General features: G+C 38.7%; 2 protein-coding genes across 11 annotated transcripts in view; both read right to left on the minus strand.

The window, feature by feature from the left end:
- The window catches only part of MSANTD7 (Myb/SANT DNA binding domain containing 7), a 501345-nt gene that overhangs the window by 479278 nt on the left and 9918 nt on the right, over positions 1–12149 (minus strand). The gene's annotated exons all lie outside the window — the stretch shown is intronic.
- HSPA14 (heat shock protein family A (Hsp70) member 14) overlaps positions 1–12149 on the minus strand; it is a 58581-nt gene that overhangs the window by 35407 nt on the left and 11025 nt on the right. For 6 of the 7 annotated variants that reach the window (XR_009447976.1, XM_059659886.1, XM_059659877.1 and 3 more), the window contains exons 6-8: positions 11543–11633; positions 8184–8288; positions 6724–6885 (exon numbers count right to left, since the gene is read on the minus strand). Coding sequence is in view for 6 of the 7 variants with exons in the window: in XM_059659886.1 (XP_059515869.1) it covers positions 6724–6885; positions 8184–8288; positions 11543–11633 (358 nt within the window). In the remaining variant the exon portion in view is untranslated. The remainder of the gene's footprint in view (positions 1–6723; positions 6886–8183; positions 8289–11542; positions 11634–12149) is intronic. The other variant, XM_059659862.1, reaches the window with a different exon arrangement.

The following is a 12149-nucleotide window of genomic DNA, read 5'->3' on the forward strand; positions in this document are numbered from 1 at the left end:
CGGGAGAAGCGGGACTGTCTGGCATCGGTCGGAGCGCGAGGGCAGCTTTCTCTCCGAGGTTTGCAGTGGTTGCTGGGACTCTGAGAGGCAGAGCCTCTGGGGACGGGACTGAGAGCAGCCATAACTACTCGCTCCGCCGGCCCTGTTTGATCCCGTGTGACCCGCCCCGCCCAAGCCCTGCCCAGAGCCATTTGCCAGATAGCCTCAGGGAAGGCTAGATTAGTACCTCCCCAGAGGACAGAAGTTTTCCCACTGCAGACACAGCTGATTCTCACAGCCAGTTGGCCTGGAGGTCAAATCCCCCTAGTATTAACTACAACAATCAAGGCTTAACTACAACAACACTGCGCACAAAGACCACTAGGGGGTACACCAAGAAAGCATAAAAAATGCGGAGACAAAGAAACAGGACAATATTGTCAATGGAGGATATTGAGTTCAGAACCACACTTTTAAGGTCTATTAAGAACTGTCTAGAAGCTGCCGATAAAGTTATTGAGATCTACAAGAAATCTAATGAGACCCTCGATGTTGTGATAAAGAACCAACTAGAAATTAAGCATACACTGACTGAAATAAAGAATATTATACAGACACACAACAGCAGACCAGAGGAGCGCAAGAATCAAGTCAAAGATTTGAAATGCGAAGAAGCAAAAAACATCCAACTGGAAAAGCAAAATGAAAAAAGAATCCAAAAATACGAAGATAGTGTAAGGAGCCTCTAGGACAGCTTCAAGCGTACCAACATCTGAATTATAGGGGTGCCAGAAAATGAGAGAGAGCAAGATACTGAAAACCTATTTGAAGAAATAATGACAGAAAACTTCCCCTACCTGGTGAAAGAAATAGACTCACAAGTCCAGGAAGCGCAGAGAACCCCAAACAAAAGGAATCCAAAGAGGACCACACCAAGACACATCATAATTAAAATGCCAAGAGCAAAAGACAAAGAGAGAATCTTTAAAAGCAGCAAGAGAAAGAAAGTCAGTTACCTACAAGGGAATACCCATACGACTGTCAGCTGATTTCTCAACAGAAACTTTGCAGGCCAGAAGGGAGTGGCAAGAAATATTCAAAGTGATGAATGCCAAGAACCTACAACCAAGATTACTTTATCCAGCAAAGCTATCATTCAGAATTGAAGGTCAGATAAAGAGCTTCACAGATAAGGAAAAGCTAAAGGAGTTCATCACCACCAAACCGGTATTATATGAAATGTTGAAAGGTATCCTTTAAGAGGAGGAAGAAGAAGAAAAAGGTAAAGATACAAATTATGAACAACAAATATGCATCTATCAACAAGTGAATCTAGCATCAAGTGAATAAATAATCTGATGAACATAATGAACTGTTGATTATAATAGAATCAGGGACATAGAAAGGGAATGGACTGACTATTCTTGGGGGGAAAAGGGGTGTGGGAGATGTGGGAAGAGAGTGGACAAAAATCCTGCACCTATGGATGAGGACAGTAGGTGGGGAGTGAGGGCAGAGGGTGGGGTGGGAACTGTAAGGAGGGGAGTTATGGGGGGGGAAAAAAGAGGAACAAATGTAATAATCTGAACAATAAAGATTTAATAAAAAAATAGTAACTTTAAATGTAAATGCATTAAATGCCCCAATCAAAAGACATAGGGTAAGTGAGTGGATAAGAAAACATGACCCATAAATCTGCTGTCTACAGGAAACCCACCTCAGAATAAAAGACGTACACACACTGATGGTGAAGGGATGGAAAAAGGTTTTTCAAGCGAATGGAAATGAAAGAAAAGCTGGGGTAACAATACTTATATCTGACAAATTAGATCTCAAATTGAAGGACGTAAAAAGAGATAAGGAAGGCCACTTCATAATACTAAACGGATCAATACAACAAGAAGAAATAACTCTGGTAAACATATACGCACCCAATATAGGAGCACCCAAATACATAAGAATACTTCTGGAGGAGATCAAGGGAGAGATTGACATCAATACAATCATAGTAGGGTACTTTAATACCCCACTATCACCATTGGACAAATCCTCTAAACAAAAAATCAGCAAAGAAACAGCAATTCTAAATGACTCACTAGATCACATGGAATTAATTGACATCTTCAGAATACTTCACCTCAAAGCTACAGAATATACATTCTTCTCAAGTGCACATGGACCATTTTCAAAGCTAGACCATATACTGGGTCACACGCAAAGTCTCTTCAAATTCAAGAAGCCAGAAATCATATCTAGCATCTTCTCAGATCACAATGGCATAAAACCGGAAATCAACTACAATAAAAACAATCCAAAAAAATCAAACACATGGAGACTAAATAGCATGCTATTAAACAATGACTGGGTTACCAGAGAGATCAAAGAAGAAATAAAAAACATCATGGCAACAAATGACAATGATAACACAACAATCCAAAACCTATGGGACACAGCAAAAGCAGTCTTGAGAGGGAAGTTCATAGCTTTATAAGCCTACTGCAAAAAACAAGAAACAATGATAATAAATTACCTAACCCTACAACTCAAAGCGTTAGAAAGAGAGCAACAAGAAAAGCCTAGTGTAAGCAGAAGGAAGGAAATAATAAAGATCAGAGCAGAGATAAAGGACACAGAGACCAAAAAAACAATACAAAAGATCAACAAAACCAAGAGCTGGTTCTTTGAAAGGATAATCAAGATTGACAAACCTCTAGCCAGGCTCACCAAGAAATAAAGAGAGGACCCAAATAAACAAAATCAGAAATGAAAGAGGAGAAATAACAACAGACCCCACAGAAATACAAAGGATTGTTAAAAAATACTATAAACAACTCTACTCCAACAAACTAGACAACCTGGAGGAAATGGACATATTCCTAGAAAAATACAACCTTCCAAAACTTAATCAGGAAGAATCTAAAAATCTCAATAGGCCAATAACTGGAAGAAATTGAAGCAGTAATCAAAAAGCTTCCAGCAAACAAAAGCCCGGGGCCAGATGGCTAGGCAGGGGAGTTTTACCAAACATTCAAGGAAGAACTGAAACCTATCCTCCTCAGGCTATTCCAAAAAATTCAAGAGGAAGGAACACTTCCAAGCTCATTCTATGAAGCCAGCATCACCCTAATATCAAAACCAGATAAAGACAACACAATGAAAGAGAATTACAGGCCAATATCCCTCATGAACATAGATGCCAAAATCCTCAACAAAATCTTAGCAAATCGGATCCAGCAGTACATCAGAAAGATCATACACCATGACCAAGTAGGATTTATCCCAGGGATGCAAGGATGGTACAATATCTGCAAATCAATTAACGTGATACATCACATAAACAAATTGAGAGATAAAAACCACAGTCATATCAATGATGCAGAGAAAGCATTTGACAAAATCCAACACCCATTTTTGATAAAAACTCTCAGCAAAGTGGGAATAGAAGCATCATACCTCAATATAATAAAAACCATATATGACAAACCCACAGCCAACATCATACTCAATGGGCAAAAACTAAAACCATTTCCCCTAAGAACAGGAACAAGACAGGGTTGCCCCCTCTCACCACTCCTGTTTAATACAGTACTGGAAGTATTAGCCATTGTGATTAGACAAGAAGAAGAAATAAAAGGCAGCCAAATTGGAAATGAAGAAGTAAAACTGTCCTTATTTGCAGATGACATGATAGTGTACATAAAAAACCCTAAAGACTCCATCAAAAAACGATTAGACTAAATAAATGAATTCGGCAATGTAGCAGGACACAAAATCAACACCAAGAAATCTATGGCATTTCTATACACCAATAGTGAACTTACAGAAAGTGAGACTAAAAAAGCAATCCCATTTACCATCACACCAAAAAAATTAAGATACCTAGGAATAACCCTAACTAAAGAGTTAAAAGACCCCTACCCAGAAAACTACAGGACGTTGAAAAAAGAGATAGAGGAAGACATAAATAGATGGAAGAACATATCATGTTCATGGATTGGTAGAAGCAACATCATTAAAATGTCCATACTACCCAAAGCAATCTATAAATTCAACACACTTCCCATTAAAATACCAACAGCATATTTCACAGACCTAGAACGAACTCTCCAAAAATTCATCTGGAATAAAGAAAGACCCAGAATAGCTGCAGCGATCCTAAGAAAGAAGAACAAAGTAGGTGGGATCTCAATACCTGATACTACAAAGCCACTGTTCTCAAAACTGCCTGGTACTGGCACAAAAACAGACAAATAGATCAATGGAATAGAATAGAGTGCCCAGAAATCGACCCGAACCAATATGCTCAATTAATATTTGACAAAGGAGGCAAGAACATACAATGGAGTCAAGATAGTCTCTTTAATAAATGGTGTTGGGAAAATTGGACAGATACATGCAAAAAAATAAAACTAGACCACCAACTTACACCATATACAAAAAAGACTCAAAATGGATAAAGGACTTAAATGTAAGACGGGAAACCATAAAAATACTAGAGGAATCCAAAGACAACAAAATCTCAGACATATGCCGAAGTATTTTCTTCACCGATACAGCTCCTATGGCATTGGAAACTAAAGAGAAAATAAACAAATGGGACTACATCAAAATAAAAAGCTTCTGCACAGCAAAAGAAACCATCAACAAAACAAAAAGAAAGCCCACTGCATGGGAGAACATATTCGCCAATGTTATCACCAATAAGGGTTTAATCTCCAACATTTATAGGGAACTACATGTCTTTAAATATGTACATTAGTTAGAATTGTGAGTAAAATTAACAATGCTCTACCTTGAATTGGGACACCTTTATAACAAAAAACGGTATAGGTCTTTATTTAACAAATGAGAAATTACCACTTTTTCAAGACTTTCTTTTATCCAGTATAGTTAAACCAGTGGTTCTCAACCTTCCCAATGCTGCGACCCTTTAATACAGTTCCTCATGTTGCGGTGACCCCCAACCATAAAATTATTTTCGTTGCTACTACATAACTGTAATTTTGCTACTGTTATGAAGCATAATGTAAATATCTGATATGCAGGATGTATTTTCATTGTTACAAATTGAACATAATTAAAGCATAGTGATTAATCACAAAAACAATATGTAATTATATATGTGTTTTCTGATGGTCTTAGGCGACCCCTGTGAAAGGGTGGGTCTACCCCCAAAGGGGTCGCGACCCACAGGTTGAGAACTGCTGAGCTAAACAGATGAAAACACTGTTTCAGCCACATTGTTTTTAGCACGGTAATGTCCAAAATATAACCTTTATATATGTGGCTCTTGATATACCAAACAAGATTAGAATTTTGAATGGAATAACTGCATCCAGTAACAATAATAAAATACTCTCTGTACTAGTAGATTAGTAATTAAGCAAACACTCCATTAATTCCATGGAATGTGACTATAACAATGTAATCGTCATCATCAGCTCTAAACTTAAAAACTGTTCAAATGGCACTTGTGCACTGCTGGTGGGAATGCAGACTGGTGCAGCCACTATGGAAGACAGTATGGAGTTTCCTTAAAAAACTGAAAATGGAACTCCCATTTGATCCTGTGATCCCACTTCTAGGAATATATCCCAAGAAACCAGAAACACCAATCAGAAAGGATATATGCACCCCTATGTTCATAGCAGCACAATTCACCATAGCTAAGATCTGGAAACAGCCTAAGTGCCCATCAGTAGATGAATGGATTAGAAAACTGTGGTACATCTACACGATGGAATACTATGCTGCTGTAAAAAGGAAGGAACTCTTACCATTTGCAACGTCATGGATGGAACTGGAGAGCATTATGCTAAGTGAAATAAGCCAGTCAATAAAGGAAAAATACCACATGATCTCACTCATTCATGGGCAATAGAGACCATTATAAACTTTTGAACAATAATAGATACAGAGGCAGAGCTGCCTCAAACAGATTGTCAAACTGCACGGGGAAGGCCGGGGTGGGTTGGGGGGCAGGAGGTAGGGGGGTAAGAGATCAACTAAAGGACTTGTATGCATGCATATAAGCATAACCAATGGACATAAGACACTGGGTGATAGGGGAGGCTAGGGGACTGTCTAGGGCGGGGGGATAAAATGGATACATATGTAATACCCTTTGTAATACTTTAAGCAATAAAAAAAAAACAAAACTGTTCAAATGGTACTGAGGCCTTTCCCGAGACATAGAGCAGCAGATGAAGAATTAAGAAACTGAACTTGAGATCCAAATCCACACAGTTCCGTGTCTGGTAATCCCTCAAACTAAGTAAAAAATCCAAGCACAATGCACTGGACTATGCTTGGCCTATGCTTCCCAACATTTGCGTGGATAGATATTAACTCCACAAAAATATCCAGTACATTGGAAAAAAAACACATCCTCCTTTGAAGCAGAGCAATATCATATAAATTAGGGCAAAAAAACTAAAGACAAACTTCAATCAAAACATATCATCAGCCCTGGCTGGTCTGGCTCAATGGTTGGAGCATTGGCCAGCATATTGAAGGATCATGCATTCGATTCCTGGTTAGGGCATGTGCCTCAGTTGTAGGTTCCCTTGCCCCGGTAGGGGCGTGTGTGGGAGGCAGCCAATCAATGTATACTCTCACATTGATATTTCTCTATTTCTTTCTCTCTCTCTCCTCCTTCCACTCTCTCTAAAAATCAATGGAAAAAATATCCTCAGGTGAAGACTAACAACAACAATATATATAATCAAATTCATTATTACTCACCTCTGAAACTCAGAAGCTAGATGCTGTGCTAAGGTTTCTGTAAATTGTGTACCTCCGATGTTATCATCAGTGTTTGTTGAAATAACACGATATATTCCACTGTTAACTTCCATGACACTGATAGATAAGGATGTTCCTCCAAGTTTGAACACCAAAATATTGCTTAAAAAAGAGATAACATGAGTAAGTTATGAGAACACAGCATTTTAAAGCTAGGCTCCACTTCTTAAACTAAGGAGCCACTTAGTTTAATCCATTTAGATCACAAATAAGGAAACTGAAAATCTCATGAGTAACTAACTTGTCCATGGTTGTGTGGTGATTGCTGGGAAGAGGGGTGTGGAGAGAGGTAGAAGAGGGTATAGGGAGGATAAATGATGATAGAGATTTGACTTGGGGTGGTGAACACACAATACAGTGTTGTAGAATTGTACACCTAAAACCTGTAAATTTTGTTAACCAGTGTTACCCCAATAAATTCCATTAAAAAAAAATTGTCCATAGTCATCACTTAGTGATGAATTAAGCTTAAAAACTAGATCTTTTAATTTTAAGTCAAAATTATTTTTCATTTAGTTGTGCTGGTAAAATTGTATTCTTCTGAATAACTAGAGTTCAAAACACCAACTTTTTAAATAAAGAAAAGATCTGTGATTATAGTGAATTGTAAGAGAATTAAAAATAGAAATTTTGTGTTAATATTATCCAAGTTACTGCTGCAATAACATGTCTATAAACATGAAACATACCCCAAACTAGAAGCAATAACATGTCTATAAACATGAAACATACCCAAAACTAGAAGCTAATTTCCTATGTATAAAAATTTATAATTTCTGATATTTTACATTTATCTAGTTTACCTAAAAATAATTTCCTACTGATTTATATATATTCATTTCTTTACTCAAACTGTGAGATAAGATACAAGGTGAAACAATTAGAGAACATTAACACATCTGAATTAATTTCCTTGAAGCTGCATGTCAGGCCTAGTAAGACAACTTTGACAACTAAATTAGGAGTATGTTTTACTGTTTCATAATCAAAATAATTCTTAAATCCTCATGTTGGATTTCTCGTCATCTGTCAAGATAAAACTACTCACTAGTTATAAACAAATTTAATAACTGAAATTGGTAGTAAAATTAAGTGTCCTAGCTTGATTTGGAATGTGGCTGAGCTTACAAATTTCAAATCTATCTCAATTATAGGGACAAAATGTGGGTCATAAGAGAAGGATAGATATGGTCAATCTTCCCTCCTGTTATGTCCCGTCTCTGCTTTCCTAGGAAACCTTTCTCATCTATTTGAAAAACTCCAGTTGAGAGTTTTGATGTCTTTCCATTCACAAAGGCTTGGAAGAGCTGCATTTTATAATAATCTCTACTGATGTAATTGCTATAAATCTTAAATGTTTTCTGCACTGAATAATTTAAAGCTGAAAATACGATTTTTACCTTTTTCCAGCGGGGGACTCTTGTCCAATTCCATAAGCCAGGAGAGCTGCAGATGGTTCATGGATTAACCGCAAAACATTAAAGCCAGCAGCTCTGGCTGCTTCCCTGTGGACAATTTGCTTTCAGTGAATTTAGCATCACATGCTCAAGTGTACGTTGTAGAAATGCTCTACTATAAGATTTTATGCAATAGCAAATAAGATTTCATAAGTAGAATATGGATGGTAATGATCTTTAGAAGCAATATAATAGGACACAAAAGATGAATGTAACTCTTGAGATCTTTTTCCACTTAATAATGTTCATTGCTTGATCTCTTCCTACTCATCTCTGCCTTCCCCGAGATTCGACAGCCTGTTCCATGCTTCTATATCTCTGGATCTATTTTGTTCGTTTATTTTGTTCATTAGATTCCATATATGAGTGAGATCATGTGATACTTGTTTTTCTCTGTCTTAGTCTGCTTAGCATAATACTCTCCAAGTCCTGCCATGCTGTCTCAAAGGGTAAGAGACCCTTCTTTCATACTGCTGCATAATATTCCATGGTGTAAATGTACCACAGCTTTTTTATCCACTCATCTATGGATGGGCACTTGGGCTGTTTCCAGATCTAAGCTATTGTAAATTACGCTGCTATGAACACAAGGGTACATATATTCCTTCTGATTGATGTTTTGGGTTTCTTAGAATATATTCCTAAAAGTGGGATCACTGGGCCAAATGGCAGTATGCATAACTCATGGACACAGACAACAGTGTGGTGAAGGTCTGGGGCAAGGGACAGGGGCAGGCTAGAAGGGGTCAATGGGGAAAAAAAAGAGGACATGTGTAATACTTTCAATAATAAAGATGAAAAACAAAGAAAAAAGTAATTTTGTCCTAAAGTACAACTGATTATTAAGAATGAGAAACAAAGAAATAAAGAACAAATTAAAAAGCTGGAAATAGAGAGAACTGATCTTGTATAGAGAAGCTATCTAAAATGGAACCAATGTATTATATAGTACTAGAGGCCTGGTGCATGAAATTTGTGCACTGGCGGCGGGGGGGGGGGGGGGGGGCCCTCAGTCCGGCCTGCGCCCTCTTGCAGTCTGGGAACCTTCGGGAGATGTCCGACTGACGGCTTAGGCCCACTTGTGGGGAGTGGGCCTAAGCCGTCAGTCGGACATCCTTAGAGCTGCTGCGAAGGCAGGAGAGGTTCCTGCCACTGCTGCTGCGCTCGCCACCCATGAGCCCAGCTTCTGGTGCGCGGCGCTCACACTGACCACCAGGGAGCAGCTCCTGCGTTGAGCATCTGCTCCCTGGTGGTCAGTGCGCGTCACAGCGACCGATTATTCTGCCCTTTGGTCAATTTGCATATTAGCCTTTTATTTTATAGGATTTTAAAGCGCTAATATGAATAGTATACTTATGGAAAACTAAAAATTTTCTTTGATCTGCTAAATGGAGTTTTCTTTGACTATTGAGCTGCTTCTGACAAAAGTTTGAGAAAGGTTTCTCTTTACCTTGTAAGTAATCTACCTAAAAAGCAAACATTTTAGTTCATCAAAATAACTAGAGGCCTGGTGCATGAAATTTGTGCATGGGGGGTGGGGGAGAAGGCCCTCAGCCCGGCCTGCACACTCTCCAATCCAGGACCCCTCAGAGGATGTCTGACTCGCAATCCAGGACCGCTGACTCCTAACTGCTCGCCTGACTGGTTGCCCCTAACCCCTCTGCCTGCATGATCACCCCTAACCACCTCTGCCTGCCTACCTGATTGCCCCTAACTGCCTCTACCTCGCCCTGCACCCGGGACCCAGGCTTCCCTTCCTCTGGCCGGCCACAGGCACCCAGGACCCGGGCCGGCCGCAGCTGCAGGGGACCGTAGGTGGGGTGCTTTGCTTGGGCCGCAGCCGGAGGTGCCCAGGACCATGGGGCGGGTGGCTTGTCCCTCTCCCGGGCTGCAGCCTGGCTGGTCCCCATTCCTCTCTCCCCAGTGTTGAGTGTCTGAGCTGTTTGGCGTGTGATGGCATGACAAACATTTGCATATTAGCTGTTTATTATATAGGATTTCTTATGCTTCATGTTAGTTTTATTGTCAGGTCTTGAATTACTTTTTCAAAACTGAGTCTACTCAATATTAAAAAGCTAATGTTTACTCACAACTACGTAACATGCTATATTTGTCTTTAAACTTTTATTTTAACTCACATTGGTTAAATAAATAATTAGGTATGGTTTTATAAAAAACTAGAGGCCCATTGCATGAAGATTCGTGCAAGAACAGGCCTTCCTTCCCCTGGCTGCCAGCACCGCCTTCACTACGGCCGGAGCTGCCTTTCTGCCTTCGCTCTGGCCCGAAGCCACCTTTCCACCTTCCACACTGCCTAGAGGCCCGGAGCGGTTGGGGTGTGTGAAACGCCTGCATCATCGCCATGGCGATGACGCAAGTGTCCCACCCTGTCCCCAGCTGCTTGGTGTGTGTGCGCTGCCCACTGGCCCACCATCTTTATCGGGTTAATTTGCATATTCACTCGATTGGCTGGTGGCCGTCATGAAGGGACGGTCAATTTACGTCTTTTATTAGCGTAGATAATAATGTTCAGAGTCTATTTTCTTAATAAAGAAAATACCATGTGTTTATACTTAACAAGAAAAAGAAGCTCTCAAAAATGCCTATGCTTATAAACTTTAGACAAATTTATAACATTTTGCATTTTTCCAATTTCTTTTAGAGTCAGTTTCTAATATCCCTCCAGTTCAGGTAAATGAAGCAATTCTCTGCCCCAGAAGCAACCTAGATGCTTGCCAAAACCTCATGTGGAACTGTATCCCAAAAGTAAAGACATGCATTCTCACCAATTGTATCTGCAAAATCTATAAAAACTACATGCAACTTGTTGGTTAGATGTTAAGAACTAAGGTGAAGGGGGGGATGAGGACACATTTGTAATACCTTAACTAATAATAAAAAAAAAAGAACAATTAAAAAAAAAAAAAGAACTAAGGTGAAGGAATACCTGCAAACATATAAAATTTCCTATTTTTATATAATTTCAACATAAACCCTAATCACATAAAAATAAGGCAAAGTAATTCATAAACATCAACTTAACCTGGTAATTAAAAACATTTCTAATCAAAATAGGTAAGAAAGGTACATCTAATTTTATATTCTCTTGACATTTCATAAAAGATAGGAAATATTAATTATCAGTAACATACTTTTTACCATACTATTTACAAATACACGTTACAAATAAAATTTTATTGGCCAAGAGGTTTTCAAATGCAATTTTACTTTTTTACTATATGGTGATATTGTAAAATTTGTATTTCCTTTAAGCAAATAAAATAAACCTATATTATACTTACCCAAGAGCACTTTTTTGCTTTTCTCCAAAATCAAATGGAACAGTAATAACTACATCATTTGCATCTGAGCCCAAGACAGAATGTGCCGTTTCTATATATTAAAAAAACATAAAAATAAATTCTGATGACACAGAAATATATCAAGTGATACTTTCTGAGGTTTATCAATTTGCAGCAAAGATCTTATCACTATAAAGATTTTCCAGTTCACTTGCTGTCCCACCCTATTGATTTTCTTTTTTTGCTCTCTTAAATCATGCGTGTGGATTTGGTAGTTTGTGGACATAGAACTAGGTTCTTCCTAAGGTGCCTGGCTCTTAGGCTTCAGTTTTAACCACCTCCCAAATTAGACTGGTTTTTATTGGGAATGAGCTTCTAATGTGTCAATGTAAAGACAAACAGTATAATGTTAGTTCAACACATTAAAGGGATGCCTCACATCCCACAAACTCAGTATAATCCCAGAAGTGATGCGAGCCTTATGCATAATCTACTCCAAAATTTCCTAAATTGTTTTAAGAATGCAACTCAGCTCTAGCCCTCGTCAGAAGTGATGAGACCAGACCTACTGAATCTGCTTAACTAATGTTGAGAGTGTACTGTCAAT

The sequence above is a fragment of the Myotis daubentonii genome, chromosome 1, assembly GCF_963259705.1.
Source record: "Myotis daubentonii chromosome 1, mMyoDau2.1, whole genome shotgun sequence".
Taxonomy (NCBI): domain Eukaryota; kingdom Metazoa; phylum Chordata; class Mammalia; order Chiroptera; family Vespertilionidae; genus Myotis; species Myotis daubentonii.